This window comes from Prunus dulcis, chromosome 1 (assembly GCF_902201215.1).
Source record: "Prunus dulcis chromosome 1, ALMONDv2, whole genome shotgun sequence".
Taxonomy (NCBI): Eukaryota; Viridiplantae; Streptophyta; class Magnoliopsida; order Rosales; family Rosaceae; genus Prunus; species Prunus dulcis.
The window spans coordinates 23,855,468-23,871,496 of NC_047650.1; the positions used below are offsets into that span (position 1 = coordinate 23,855,468).

The window sequence follows — 16,029 nt, forward strand, 5'->3', positions numbered from 1 at the left end:
ACTATAGCCTAGCTAAGCTATATGTCCTGAAAATTAATAAAGCTTATCCTTAGTGTAGTTCACTATAATACTCAATAATGATGGTTTTGACTGACCCAGCGTTAGTTTTTTCATCGGTCCACCAATGTTCAGTGTCAAATATCACAATATCAGCTCCTCTCCAATGATATGAAATGCGATCAATGGAATCAATTCGCAAGGTTGGGACCTGCTTCTTCCCTACTATTTTCATGCTTTTATCAACCAAGAAAACAGACGGGGAAAATTCAACTTTACACTTGTAATCCTGTGGAAAACAATGATCAACTACATCACAGATTATGAAGAGAAGAACCGAAATGTGAAACGACATCAATAGCGAACGAAGCGAAGAGAAGAACTATGAAGATTCGTTATTTATTACCACAAAGCTGAAACAATACATCCCCTTCTCACGTTTGATTCTGGGCCTAACATGCACACCATGGATTCAAATTGATTCCTATTGATGGAATCGCCCACATAAAGTAGCCTTTTCCCTCTCAACAGTTCCAGCATTTTTTTTGCATTGAAACTATCATATAGATAAAATGTTATATATAGCACGCCAGAGATACAGTACTGTAATTAAAAATTATGAACAAGGAAGTAAGTACCTTGGAATGTCACAATCTTATGGTTGCCACCTCCACCTCATGTAGTCTTTGTCTGATCTCCCATTTCCTTGACAGTCAAAACCTTCAAATATGAAAGGACATGAACGATTTGTGTACAAGGGATAAGCTCTTATCATACACCCACCTCCCTCTTGCACTAAAATCACATCCTCCTTTTATTATTATTTTCTTGTCTTCAGCCTGCACCACCACATTGAATGAATTTAGCTGTATTGTTTCTCTCGTCTCTTTGTTATTGAGTGATAATTCCCTTGATCCACGTGTTTTATTTATCAATTTTTGTTTCACATTTAAAGCCAAACGATACAATGCAACACAAGGATATAGTGCGTGCTGAAGAACATGAACATTCTCACAATTCATTAAAAGAAGATAAAAGAATAAATTATAGAATCAAAAGTAGAGGAACAGTTTGGCCTGCACTATCAAAAAGAATGGAGTTTCTCTTGGTTTACATCATGTAAATGTACAACCGTGACAAACCCTGAGTACCACTACAGTTCCTGGAAGACAAAACAAATACTAGAGGTGGAAGGAAAAGTATATCGAAGAACTAGATCTAGTGATATGGCACAGCTAATTTACAAATTTTCCTACGCCTCAACCTCAAAATGAAAATTTATACAAAAATAACCCTTGTTTCAGTTTATTTCTTTTTCACTGTCCTCTTCATGCTGGCTCTCCGAGCAACATCCCATGCCTTTTGAGGGGCATGCACTCCTAGCTGGGAAGCGAAAAAGGACTCATATCCCGGCGAGTCGAAAGCAAACCCAGTGTGTTTCGATACCTCCCTTGGGAGTTGAGCTACTGCATAGCTCCTTGCCTCATCTGGCGTGAGCTGGTTTCCAATTTCCAGTAAATCATCCCTGCTTCTACCTTCTGGCTCATGCCAGTGCATTTCCTGAATAATCTGGTAGTCGAAAGGGAAGAACCATCTTTGGATCCTGTATCCAAATTACATTGATTAATTCATAAATAATAGAACACCTAAAAACAGTCGGTCAATTGAGCAGAAACCAAGATGGCCACTTAGCTTGGCCATCTTTAGTTGCAAAGCCAAGACTAATTTTCTATATTTTCACGTTCTTTAAGATCTCATTTTCTTAGGTTGTCCCTCTTTAGAAAAGATGCTGACTGCAATAAAGATCTCATTTTCTTACCCTTGGTAAACAAAGTCGCCGAATAGCGCAAAAATGGGGACTAGCAGAAGTGTCAGGTAGAAATAGAAGGTACTCATCAAGACATATATGACATAATACAGATTTTTCTGCAGCCAAAATAAATACGTTAGCATATCTCAAATAATTTGATAGAGATCTTAAGAGAATAAACGAAAAGTTATCAGCTAAGGAGAAAACACCCACCTTATGATCTATAATACAATATACGAAGACAAATATAAACCACGCTGAAATGCTTCCTCCAACACTAATATAATGCCACCTTGTGATTGAATTACACATCATAAGCAGACGCAAGTTGACAGTCACTACTACACAAGTAAAGGCCATTGTACTGACATCCCAAATTCCAAACATCTTTCCAGATGAATTTTGACCACTATCGCTGGAGGTCGTGACAAAATAATAGAAGACTAAAGATTGGTAAACAGAGAAGAAAGCCCATACTGCCACAACCCTCCATTTGAAAAAGACATTTCTTATTCCCTCCCTGTATAGTTCAGGGTACTTCTTGGACAGGGATGCACTGACATCCTGATAAAAAAAAAATACACAAGTCAACAATCAAAAACAGTTATCAAGTTAGTTAATATAGAGAAGATGTGGTGATATACACCCCTCGTGTATAAATATGAAGTGCAAACGCAATGACCGAAATAATAATTTATTCTACAGATGCAGTAACATTTGGCATTATTAATTGTCTCGAAAGAATAAAGTACCTTGTCAAAAAGGCCAACAATGATTACAGGCAAGGCTGTGAATATGACATTATACAGTGATTGAAACCAATCATCATAAAATCTTTGACCAGAAAATCCAGTTTGAAAGGTGAACCAAAATTGAGTCAAAGTGAATGTAAGATTCTTGTAAAAGAAGTATGTAATAACCTGAAAAAAAAAGCAATAAGATTTGTCAAGCTTGTAACCACCCAACAGATGTTAAGTTTTTTGTACATTAAAAGAAATCCAAACCTTGCATAATCTAATATATGACCACCGTCCATGCACAAGCAGTAAATCAGTAAGAAAGCGGAACTGAGCAATAGCAAAATCACTAGCCATCACTGCTTGCATTCCTTCTTGCCCACTTATTCCAACGCCAACATGAGCAGCTTGAATCATGCTCACATCATTGGCACCATCACCAATGCTAAGTGTTATCTTCCGTGCACCCTTTTTTACCATACTCGTCACCTGAAGACAGTGGCAATGCTTTTAAGAAACTACATCAATTTTTTTTTTTAATAGGAAACACATAAAGTATGTAATCAGAGAAAGAACTACACTGCATCAAATTTTAAGAACTAAAACTTGTTAACCCACACTTCGTTACTGGTTCAATGGGTACAATTCCTGGAAGCTATTCTAGGTGTTTTCAGCTTCCAAGAACGGTTATAATGACAGTGTTACATCCTAAATTAAAACAAGTTATAAATTCAACTTTCATCATAAAATAGAAATTCGTAAAGGTTCATTATAAATTCAGTTCAATTTTCATCATCTGCTAATTGCTCAAACAAATAATGCTGAAGTTAAAATTCCATTAAAACCTCACCTGTGCTTTCTGTAAAGGGGAAACTCGACAGCAAACAACAGAGTTACAATTCAAGCTCAAGTTGAGTAGTGTCACGCGTAGACTGGGGTCTAAGGCATACATCAAACATTTCCCATCTATCACAAGTGCTAATTTTGGTCCAGTAACAGTGTGAAGATAGTTCTGTGCTTCCTCGAGGCACCTCCTTAGCTGTTTTTTGACTTCTTCTTTAATGACACGTGCAATTTCCACTTGGTCTCCCTAAATCAGCAAAGTGCTATGTAAATGGAAAATACCATGGTAGATAGTGATTTCTAATCTACATACAGGCTAAACGTGTAAGATTTAAGTTTTTGCATACCCTGTTCTCAACTTCCCTAATTACATCAGTTTCTGAACTGATAACGAACTGTTTCATTTCATTGTTGATCAAATTGCATGCTGCACAAAATTTACAATGAAAAAGAAATAAAATCAGAGAGAGAGAGATAGAGAAGCAAGCAAATACCAAAGCTGAAATGGAAGGTGAAGGGAAGCGCCAGCTCTCATAAGATACTGACTTACCATAAGCTATATTTATTGCAGTTTCCATCTTGTCCCCAGTTAGCACCCAAATCTTAATACCAGCTCTTGAAAGAGTTTCTATACAATTTGGAACTCCTTCTTGAAGCTTATCTTCGATGGCAGTGCATCCAATGAAAATGAGATCTTTCTCTATAAGTTCAGCCACCTTCATTGATTATAAAATTAATTTGCCATGAGTTAATATCAATTTCAATAGAAATAAGAAAAATAAAAGGAGAAAAAAAAAAGTGTCAACAGAAGAATAACAAAAACAGAACTCAAAGAAATAAAGCTAATGAAAACATGCCAAAACCAGAAAATGACACCTCTTCAATACAAAGCCAGATTCAACAGAACATACCTCATCCAACTTCTTTTCACGATCCCGTAGAGAGGATTTAGCCTGAATAAATTTCTCATTCCAGCTTTCATATATATCAGGGCTTAAATCTCTATAGGCCAGGCAAAGAGTACGTAGTCCAGAAGATCCAAATAGTTCCAAGTGTTCCCTAGATACTTTTTTAAGATCAGCCTGTCCATCAGCCAATCTCTCGTATATTACATTATCAGCACCCTGTCAATAGCAGGTCCCTGGCATAATGTCAATTTCTTTGCCAACTGCTCAGCAATTTCATCCAATATGAAAGCCTCAATAAAGTATTACCTTGCAGTACAAGACAAGCCTGCCATCTGGATAACGGCATACGACAGACTGACGTTTCCTCGTACTAGTTATGCAACAGAAATAATGTTAGTGAAATTAACCATGAAAATATAAAAGTACCAGGCCGAAAAAAAAAATGTTTACATATATATGTAAGGACATAACCCACCTATTAAACTCAAGCACATTTAGAATCTCGTAAGACACATCTTGTATTTTACCAACTTTCTCAATGTGAGATTCACGAACATATATCGTAGTAGGAGTACGTCTGATAGAAAAAGAAACATATCAGCCTTAAATTAAGATGGACTAGCCTAAATTTAGAACAGCTCTGTCAAAGCACTTCTAGTAGGACCAGCAAAAGAATAAGAACAGCATTCTTTGAACCAAAAAGAATAGCCACATTTCAAACATTTGGAATTTTATTTACAGAGAAGATGGAAACAAAATTATGAGTAAAACAAAAACAAAGTTCAGTGTTATGTAGGGCCCGTTGGTTTCTTGTTAGAGATAGAGAGGAAATACATGAAGGAAAAGAGAGATGAAGGGTGGTGGAAGAGATGACGGAGAAATAAAGAATGAATAAAACAAAAAACTTGAAAATGAATAAAACAAAAAACTTGAAAATGAAAAAAACTAAAAACAAAAAGAAGCCTAAAAACTAAAAATGGAAAGGTTACCAAATGGCCTGTAATGAGACCAAACTGAACCTCCCCTCACACAATAAAATAAGCCATTTTTCATGACAGGAAAACCTCACAGAGCCAGATCTTAAGTTAAGTATGACATATAGCATTCCCATAAAATAAGACAGAACTGAGAAGTGCAAACCTGTAAAAGAAGAAGCCGAAGTTCTTTGCAGCAATCACCAAAGCGGACTCATCAGGGGATGCAGCTTGATATGTGATTTTTTCTGGGGTCTCTTCACCCTCAGGAAGCACAGTGTGACATATAGCAAGGCATCTGAAGAATTCCTACCAATAGAACAGAAACAATCAATACAATTGTCAAAGCTAACAATTTATGATATGCTTTCTTGGTTTGTCGGAGACTCTGAGTTAACTAATTCAGTCATCGCAAGAATAAGCCTGTATGAAATTCCCTCTAAAAAATAAACTCCTATAAACCGTAAACCAGATGGAAAAGAAAGAAACACACACAGATGCAAAGGCAATTATAATCCAAGAGAAATGGGAGAACAAGAACTCCCAACATTGAGCATGCTGGAAGTAACTCCATGCCACAATGACTATACGGAACAAAAGAATATTTTAATAAACTTCTAACAACTAACAAAATCTACCTTACAAAGATCAGGATTAGGCTCATTCCTCCAAGCTCCTCGCATAAGCTTGGCATCATCAAAGTTAAATCCCTTCTCATGCGCGGTATTGGCTGACTTGTACCCCTGCAAGAAACATTAGAATCATAATTTCATTCAGAGGAAGATTTTTCCATTTCATATGTATATAAAATTAACATATTGATGTAGTACAGCCCGTAGGTGTTAGATTAAGCACTTAACAGTAGAACAGAGAAGAATATAAGAGACCGAGGAGAAGAAATAGAGATCGAAAAGACGAGATAAAGGACAGAAACAGTAGAACAAAGAAGAATATCGGAGATCGAGGAGAAGAAATATAGATCGAAGGGACGAAATCAGAGTTCTAGGAAAAGGTTTACTCAACATTCAAATCTCAATTTTAAAGAACTCCATGGGGGTATTTATAGCAAACTAAAACCTAGACATAATAGGATAAAAATCCCTTGCTTAAAAAGAAATCCTAACCCAAATAAAATAGGAAACTTAAAAGTAGAAATCCTACTAGAATTTGGAAAACTAGAGAATCTAGGAAACTAACAAATATATTAGGAAACTAATAAATTTAGGTCCTATGCGTCCTGCATCATTCTCCTCCGCCGACAAGAACTCGACTCCGAGGAGTAAACATCAACAAAATCAAAATCCTAAGGAAGTGTGAAGAGGCTTGTGGCATTCGTTAGTTCTTCAAGATCAGCATCATATTTGCCACCTTGAAACCAGATGTTCCTCAAGCTTGGAACATTAGTCCTTGTAAGAATGGCAAATAGAGAGCTCTGCCTAGACCCATGACAAACATGATCGGCCAACGAATGCAAGCGCATGTGTGGGTGTGATAGACCCTCAATCCATGGTGTTCGTAAGTCGTCGCCAGAGTGCCTTGGTGCAGGAAAAACACCTAGCTTGGCATGTCGGGCTATCTCAAAATCAAAGTGCCGGTGCATGAAGTTCTTCTTGTGTGGTCGGGTGGCAGGGTAGAGACGGGAATGTTGTCGTCAACCAGAGGAGAACCCATCGGATGTTGGGTATGGTTGGGCTGCGGCATAGAACCAAAAGAAAAGATGGGCTCCAGTTGAGCCTTGGGCATGCTAATCGATAGTCCCATTGACTGATTCGGAAGACCTTGTGTCACGGCCTTGAGTGTCTGATCCATCGGTGGATTGGGAAGAAGGCCACCTTCTGGCGGCGGCATAGACGAACTCGAGAGCACCGCTGAGGTAGAAGAAGGCTCAGTCGTTCCAAGCTGAAAGTGATTGATAAGCATCTGAAAGGAGTCTTGGAGTTTGTTGATGGCAAGGGCCATCTTCGCACGATGTGTGTGAGCCTGTACCAACTCGTCTTTGAGGTCAACGCTGAGTTTGGAGAGTTGGGTTTCGATGCACGCGATATCATCAGAAACTTTGTCTTGGAACGCAGGAAATTGTTCTGCAAGGCTAGCCATGGTTTGGGGTGCCATGGCAGAGAGCAAACGCAAACGAAAGTGAGGGAAGGCTCTGAGTACCAATTGATGTAGTACAGCCCGTAGGTGTTATATTAAGCACTTAACAGTAGAACAGAGAAGAATATAAGAGACCGAGGAGAAGAAATAGAGATCGAAAAGACGAGATAAAGGACAGAAACAGTAAAACAAAGAAGAATATCGGAGATCGAGGAGAAGAAATATAGATCGAAGGGACGAAATCATGAGAGTTCTAGGAAAAGGTTTACTCAACATTCAAATCTCAATTTTAAAGAACTACATGGGGGTATTTATAGCAAACTAAAACCTAGACATAATAGGATAAAAATCCCTTGCTTAAACAGAAATCCTAACCCAAATAAAATAGGAAACTTAAAACTAGAAATCCGGAAATCTGGAAAAGTAGAAATCCTACTAGAATTTGGAAAACTAGTGAATCTAGGAAACTAACAAATATATTAGGAAACTAATAAATTTAGGTCCTATGCGTCCTGCATCACATATATAATAGTGGGAGAGAGAGAGAGAGAGAGAGATACCTCATCAAGTTTTATACCATTCCGCTGTGCTACTCCCCTTTCTATTTCAGTGACACCAGTTCCATAGACCTCTCCTCCAATTGAACACTTGAAGAACTCCATCAAGTTTCTTGTTAGAGTTCCAGTTTTATCAGAAAAAATGTATTCCACCTGACCAATAGATAGACTGTCACCCTTGAAAAACAGCATTTTAAAGTAGAAAATTGATAGAGATTCAAACAAGACCATTCCTCAAAGAAACTAAAAAATTGTAAACGTTTCTCCGTTCTAATAACAGATATGACGATGATGATAGTAATTAATAGTAATAACAATAACAGTAACTATATAAAGACAATGAAAATAGTGACATTTAAACATTTTTCCCGTAATAATAACTTTTAAAAATAGAATAATATTAGGAGAAAAAAAAGCTTCTGCGTCCTGAATTAGAAAGCCAATATGGGATAACTTACCTGTCCAAGTTCCTCATTCAAATTTGAAGTCCTAGCCAAGGCAGGGGTATTGCTTTCAACATGGTACATACGCAAGTCATTATTGATATATTGGGTAGACTGAATAAATTTGATCATCTGAAATTGATAAAAAGAACTAATAAAATTTTGAACCCGTCAAAAATACCATTTTACATTCTACTAGCAGGCAGATACAGTATTAAGCAAAGAAACTTGCCTCAATAGAAACGTAAAGTGAAATAGGGATTATAGTTGAGTAGAGAGTAATGAGGGTAAACATCGTCAGAATGATAACCTATATGACCAACAAACAATATAAGCAAAAACAAATGGTAAAAAATGAATTGCTGAAAAAAAAAATTATTATAAATATAAATAATAATTTTAAAAAAAACCCACTGTACAGCAACTGTTTTACTGTAGATAGAATATGTTACCAGAAAACGGTTATCAGGGTCAAATGAGCTGTATGCTGAGTCCTCATTCTTTTTTCCCCGGAGACCTAAGTAGTAGTACTTGTGGTTGATGAATACACCACTGTAGAATTTCATACAGCAAAAACATCCATCATGTGGAAAACTTAAAAAGGAATTCAACTGGCAGGATAACCATCAAAGGAAAATACATAATTAAATTACAGAATAGCACATTCGCATACCTGCTTATGGCTCCAATAAGACACATCATAAAGAGAGTAGCAAAAAGTGCGAGTATAAGTTTGTCAAGTTTCCTCTCCAATGTGCTTCTTTTGGACGGAACATTCATGGCATTCATCATAACCTGCAATTTAACCAAAAATTGTAAAATTTCTATAATTCATAGACAGAAGATGCAAAAGCAAGGGGCACATACTAATAAAATAAGATGAAAATGCAAGCAGCTTCTAATACAACACATAAAACATATAGGTGGGTGATAAGAAAGTTCTTTTAATTTACTGCACTTCATGATAACATACCTTGGTTTCATGACCTGTAAATATAACAGCCCCAACCATGTACTCAGTGTTCCTGAGACTGCACCCCTGAAAAAAAACATAGCAAGGTCCCAATTCCAATGAATTTTCCAGGTCCGTTTCACAAATTGATACGAGAGTCAAAATCAAAATCAAAATCAAAATCAACATCAAACAAATAATGCAACAATATTCGGGATCAACAATACAGAGATTCACATAATGCACAATTCTATATTTAGAATACAAAGAAAAAAGTTCATGCATGACAACTAGTTCAATACAAAATTGAAGTGCAAGAATGTACAGTTTATTAAAAGACTACTGTTATTGGCTGCAAAAGTAAATTTACAGAAAAAAAATAAAGGGGGGTGGAAATCCATGAGAAGCTATAAAAATCACATTCTAAAATAAATTCATAATGGTCAAAAGAAAAACAAATAGAAATATGAGAAATAAGTCACATATCATACTCGCAACATAATTTCGTTTGGAGTGAGAGGTAATGTTTGCTTGTCAATGATGAGATTGCCAGTGAATGTGTATAACGAATTGTTAGGTTGTTCACACTGCACTTCTCCTGCAATTACAAATGGAACGTTCATTAGAATTGAAACAAGTGACACATCAATTCAGCAATCAAATTTCACACCCATCACATTTAACATGAATACTTAAGCCATCAGTTACAAATTACATTTATAAAGACTTGCTGACCAGCGGGTTAACTAGAATACTTAACCTTTGAATTCAGATGCTTTCTCAGGAGTCAAGTAATCCCAAGTCTTTTCTAATGCTTTTCTTATCTTCAAATTAGTTTCCCCATCCAAATTTGCAGTCTGCGACCAAAAGCAAAATATTTTTTTTCAACAAAAAAGGGGTAAATCCATACATATTAATCATAACAAGAATACAACTTAGTTCAACAACTAAAATAAATAAAAGAATCAAAGACCTCAATGTAGCAGACACCATCAGGGTTTGTACTAGCAAGAAATAGTAGATCTGCAGGGAAGAATCCGTTCTTCTTAATCTAAAAACCAATACAGAATATCAGCTTCTACGTAAAGCGATTATAACATTCTTTTTTTTAGCACAAACAACATTCAAAAACATAAGCAGAACATTTCAAGCATTTAAAAAAAATATGCAAACATCCAAGGAAATATGCATCATTTATCTGCTGATTGCTAGAAAAATGTTCATCGCAACCGTATTAAGCATTACTCAATCCCATGTTTCAAAAACTTTGGACAGCAAGGGGGGAGAGAGAGAGAGAGAGAGAGAGAGAGAGAGAGAGAGAGTGACAATTAACAAGAACTTCCAACGTTGCTATCACAAGACCATGTTTAAACACATCATCACATTGACGAGTTAAAACTAAAGAAAACTTCCAGCCATTTCAGCTATATCTCAAGGTCATCTTTAGACACATCATCAATACAACAATGCTTCTCGAATAGCAACAATCTCTATTCTGTAGAATTGTGGTCAAAATGACCATGCTTCAGCACAACTGCAACATACAGTAGTTTCTATCCCCAAACACCCCCTTTCCCACAAAGAAAATCAACTCCCACGGACTTGAGTTGTTTATAGTACCCATCATTGGACACCGAAAAATAAACTCCCATGGAATTGAGTTGTCAACTCTGAATATGAAGCAAAAAATTTACCAAAAAGATGCTCAAATAATTCACATGCCAGAAAAGTTCTATAATAAACTATGATGAGAAAAGAAGTGTAAATAATAAAAAATTGATAAACTGTTAGAAACAATCAGCAGAAATGAATAAAAACACCACATATGAGATGATGCTCAAATGCTTATGTAATAAATTGGTGGCAAATTTTTTGTCCTCCCCAGGGTCGGGTGGGGGACGTTTTACAACATGCAACAACTATCATCATCGACAGAGGCGACAACCACTATCCCTATTACAGCTCAACACAAAATCATCATAAGATGCATCAAATACATTTCATAAAGGAAACATAAGAATGCAGTACACTCACCCTGACAATATCTCCAACCTGCAACTTTTTCCAGGGAATACTTTCCCATTTCTGATCTTGCAAGACATCAACCGAATTATTATTTATCGTCATATCATTCTGGAAGCGCTTCTGATTTACATAAATTAAGAAGAAGAAAAAAAGGTATAATTAAGCATTTGTCCTCACTTTCATACTTAAATGCATAACTAATAGATAAAACTTCAAAGCTCAGCTATCACACAGAGAGAGAGAGAGAGAGAGAGAGAGAGAGAGAGAGAGAGAGAGAGAGAGAGAAGATCTTGGAAACACAGAAAAAAGGTTATAATGAAAATCAAGGCTGCATAATGTAATAAGCAGCAACTGTTACTCACCCAATCCTCAAATGCTTCCTTAACAAGAGAAACGAAAAGCACCAAACTCAGAGGAACCACATTGGTTACAGGATGCACAGGACTGCAATATTAGAAATAGTTGAGAACACCATGCATAGAATTGTAACAGTATTATAAATTATTCGGGTAAATCAATTGTAGTCAACCCTTCATATTTAGTGACACCAAAGCAATTGTTTAGCAATATTCCAAAAGTGTGATTATGAATTCAAAGAATCTGAATTTAAGAAAATATGAATTCAAAGCTCCCACTCCAGGCAGTTTGAGTAACAATTTGCGAATATAACCTTGTTAAGTTTTTTACAGATGTCATTTCTGGTTAATTTGGAAAAGTAAAATGATAATTGAGTTCGAAAATTTTCACTCTAGTGAATAACATACTCTTCATGAATGAAGCTAAACAAGAGGCGTACTAAACCAATTAAAATTAATATACCTGATTGGCGTTGTTGACAAAATTGAGATCGTGAGAAAGTAGAGATTAGCTACCCGCCTGAACTGTGAGTGTAAACACAATTTATCAGGACCATGACAAAACAAAATCGTAGGTATTGGCAGCAATGAACTAACTTTAGTCAATTTCTTTAACTTATATGTAACCTGTAGCAATCTGATGTTCCTAAAATTCATTGCAAACCAAAATGATAAGCTTAAAAATGCATCAGCAAGCAAGTTGATTTAACAACACCTAAGATACAGAAAAAAAAATCATTGCACTTGTCACGGGAAGTGATGTTTACCTTACTAAAGCGTTACCTATCTGAGTTCTTTTCCCAGGATATAAAAATTTCACACAAACACAGAAGATACTGACTACAGCATCATATCATTAGTTACATTATGATCAACAGAAAGTAATAAGGACAGGAAAATAATCTTTGACAGATAAAAGTAACATCCAAGCTAAAACCTAAAATCAAATTCATTAAAATTGCCCTTAATTTTGAGATTTCCAATTTTAGCCCCAAGGAATGTATACCCTATAGACTCTTCTAGTCCATCTAGTCTAGTTTCAAATATCCAAAAGAACCATAATAAGAAGTTGTCTTAAAATAAGGGTCAGAAATTTCCATAGCAAATCACATAATAACTTCTAAAATCCAATATAATCATATCCATCCAAGTAGCCTGGAGGCCAATAGATAAATTACCTGTTCAAAGAGTCCTTTCGGCAAAAACGTAAAGAAGTTGTACTTCGTAGTTGATATAGAATTCCCCTGGAAATATTGAACACATATTAATTAAAACTGAATACAAAAAAAAGCAGAGTCGGATGCAAGTGACGAGTAAGCAATATGCGATCAACACAAGTGCTAACATTACCAATTCATGGATATCATAACAAGTAATTGATATAAAATTCCAACAGACATAGGTGAGTGCATAAGGAGACATAAATTATAACTCCAGTAGCTCATACAGCCTGTTGGTGGTAAACGGTGCAGGTAAAACAAATTGCCGAATCCATTCACTGCGCTAGAAAATCTTGACTACAAACATTCTCAACCCTGAGAAAGCCAAATCCTAACATTTTGTGCTTCTATCCAGCAGAACAGTGGGAACTAACACTATTTCTTCAAGAACAATCAATAATAAAAAATTTGGCAGACAAAGTAGAAGGCTAGTGAAGCCTCAATCGACAATACCAAGTGGAAAACTACCCACATTGATAATTCGAAACACGCTGTAAATCTTTCTTGCTTTCTTTTTTATTCCCTTATTGTTGAGGGCAAGATTTAAAAAATAATTAAGAAAAACAGCTACGTTGGAAGCAGCTTAAATTTACTCTAACAATAGTATTGTGCTTTGCATGACTCTTGCCCATTATTCCTTAAACCATGAGTAAGCTTCATTTAGTATAAACATCATTCTGACATTGAAACAAATATCTTCATTTACCCTAAACCACGACAACTAATTCAATATCTTTTTCCCATGAAAATAAGCCCCCACCCACCCCTTCTTGTTGTTTTGCAGGAAAAGCCTAATGAGTGAAAACCAAATTCCATAAAAAGAAGAAATGGACGTATCAAACTAAGTCAGTGAAGTTCCAATTTTCCTGTATGCAAGTGAGGAAAAAATCAGCAACCCAATATTTCAATTTGTGTTTTCCAACCAAACAGGAAAATGAGTAACGGAGAACCTGGACCTAAAGACACCCAAAAAAAAATAACAAGAAGAAAGAAGAAAGATCACGAACCGGGAATCTGACGGGGAGATTGGCCTCGCGATCATTGCAGAAAATAGTGCGGTGACCCGGCGCCTGGGGCTGGACTCGTCCAAGTCGAACCGTTGACGTACGCTCGGGCTGCGAATTCGAATTGCGACCCAGCCGCGGTCTCGAGGACCGATTCCATCCACTCATCTTCGACCCGATCCGAACTCAACGATGAGTCGTTTCCAACAAATATTCTCCGATCGGTCTTCAATCGTCGTCTTCTCCCTTGTTCTCTGGTTTGGTGGTGGTTTAAACACCGTATGAGCCAGAGGAAGTGCGTGCGTATTCAACGCCCCCTCGAACCTGTCTTCATTTTTTTTCTTTTAAATTTCTTTTCTTTTTTGAGCGATTTGCGAATTTGGTTTCTTTTGCTCTTTCGATTTACCGAGTAATTTTCTCAGCGCGTATGGTAAGAGATCTGGCGGCTTTCTAGATGCGGTGGTGATGGTGAGGGCCAAGGAGATGGGACTGTGATTTCACGCGCGAGTGGGAGCGTGGCCTTGAGGGTCAATAACTTATGCGCAAAGGAGGACCTGGTTCGGGAAATAGTCGTGCGGCGTCGTTTCGTGGTTGCCGTTACTTATGAAATCCCACCCTCTACGATAATGTAACGGTCAGTTGAGAGACTTGAAAGGAGACAGGGGTCGTGGAGGTCTTGGGCGGTTGACGGCCTTATAAAGTTATAACTACTACCATACCATGACGTTAGGTTTTTGCAGCCGGGAACATTTTTGTTCTCTCACTTCTTTTTTACCCAAAGAAAAATGGCTGAGACTAAAAAGACATACACAAATGAAGGTCCCAGTTTTCCGTTATAAGAGCATCTTCATCCCAAAGGGCTAAGGCAAGAGTAAGGGCTGTCACTATTCATGTGAATAGTGGCAGCCTTGTCATTTGTGGTTCCACCCCAAAGGGCTAAGGCAATTACTATTCATTGTACTTTATTTTCTATTTTTTTTATACTTTAAACCATTAATTTTGATAATTTTTTGTAATTAAATTTTCGGATAAGATTTTTGGTTACCATATGTCCATCATTTTTCAGAAAAGATTTTCGGATGAGAATCTCGGTTGCCATGTGTCTTATTCCAGATAAACTTTTCGAATATTCATTAAAAAAATTATTATCTCATATTTCAAATAAGATTTTCACTCTCTAAAATTGTGCCACGTGTCCCATGTCAGATAAGATTTTCATATATTTAAAAAAATTATAATCTCATATTTCAAATAAGATTTTCACCCTCTAAAATTGTGTCACGTGTCCCATGTCAAATAAGATTTTCAGATATTTTTAAAAAATTATAATCTCAAATTCAAGATAAGATTTTCACCCTCTAAAATTGTGTCACGTGTCATCTCTATCTTATGAATCCCTCTATAAAACTACACTATCTACTCATACCTCTCACACCATCTCTTATCTATTCCTTCATTTCTCCATGAATTTTACTCTACATATGAGGGAACTTCATCTCATTGCCCGAGACAAGGCAATGACTAACGATCACCCAAGACTGACACAACGCAATATCTTCTTGAGTTGTCCACGCGCCTCCAGCTTCGACAGAATATGCCTTTTTTTTTTTGATACAAATGGAAAGTAGTAGAAAAATGTGAGTGGAGAGTAAAAAATATTGGAAGGAGAAGAGTTTGTATGAAGAATTGGTGTGGAAAGTGAATAATGTGAGTGGAGAGTAAAAAATATTGGAAGGAGAAGAAATTGTATCAAGATTTAGTGTGGAAAGTGAATAAAATTATTAGGTATTTATATGGAAAAAAATCTAGAATTTTTTGGTTTTTTTTTAAAAAAATTCAGAATTTTTTTGTATTTTTTTGAATTTTTTTGCAATTTTTTTAGCCAAAAAAATAGGACCGTCGGATTGGAGCGTCCGGGTTGCGACACGTGGCGCATGCCTGTTAGATTCTGTCAGGGATGACGTCAGCGAGCGGAAGTCAAATTTTTTTACCGTTGGCGCGTGAAAATTTGAATTCCCGCTCGCTGACGTCACCGCCCTCGTGCTGAAGCCTAGGGCGAAACCTGCTCTTGGGCTTGCCCGGGCCTCTTCTCTCACGCTGAAGCGGTTT

General features: G+C 36.7%; 1 protein-coding gene across 2 annotated transcripts; it reads right to left on the reverse strand.

The window, feature by feature from the left end:
• Nucleotides 1-1,014: 1,014 nt before the first annotated feature.
• On the reverse strand, nt 1,015-14,600 carry LOC117630584 (phospholipid-transporting ATPase 3). 2 transcript variants are annotated; one of them, XM_034363288.1, is made up of 27 exons: nt 13,924-14,600; nt 12,875-12,940; nt 12,160-12,221; nt 11,703-11,784; nt 11,350-11,460; nt 10,289-10,366; nt 10,076-10,172; nt 9,807-9,913; nt 9,337-9,402; nt 9,037-9,158; nt 8,816-8,915; nt 8,596-8,673; nt 8,379-8,495; nt 7,924-8,073; nt 5,908-6,012; nt 5,436-5,578; nt 4,771-4,872; nt 4,602-4,665; nt 4,299-4,511; nt 3,938-4,103; nt 3,735-3,814; nt 3,395-3,634; nt 2,812-3,033; nt 2,560-2,727; nt 2,021-2,371; nt 1,817-1,923; nt 1,015-1,600 (listed from the first exon to the last, which is right to left on the reverse strand). In XM_034363288.1, exons 1-27 carry the CDS (start codon nt 14,086-14,088, stop codon nt 1,303-1,305), a joined length of 3,660 nt encoding a protein of 1,219 aa, XP_034219179.1. In that variant the 5' UTR covers nt 14,089-14,600; the 3' UTR covers nt 1,015-1,302. The 2 variants fall into 2 exon arrangements, with proteins under 2 accessions (XP_034219179.1, XP_034219184.1); XM_034363293.1 differs by lacking the exon at nt 10,289-10,366 and having other exon boundaries at nt 13,924-14,327.
• Nucleotides 14,601-16,029: the final 1,429 nt, after the last annotated feature.

Excerpts from the sequence above, each read along its gene's own strand:
- LOC117630584 (XM_034363288.1), bottom strand. The coding sequence starts at position 14,088 with ATGAGTGGATGGAATCGGTCCTCGAGACCGCGGCTGGGTCGCAATTCG. Across the intron at positions 9,403-9,806 it reads CAAACGAAATTATGTTGCGA|GGGTGCAGTCTCAGGAACAC; the intron begins GTATGATATGTG and ends GTTTTTTTTCAG. Across the intron at positions 8,496-8,595 it reads CACTTTACGTTTCTATTGAG|ATGATCAAATTTATTCAGTC; the intron begins GCAAGTTTCTTT and ends TATCAATTTCAG.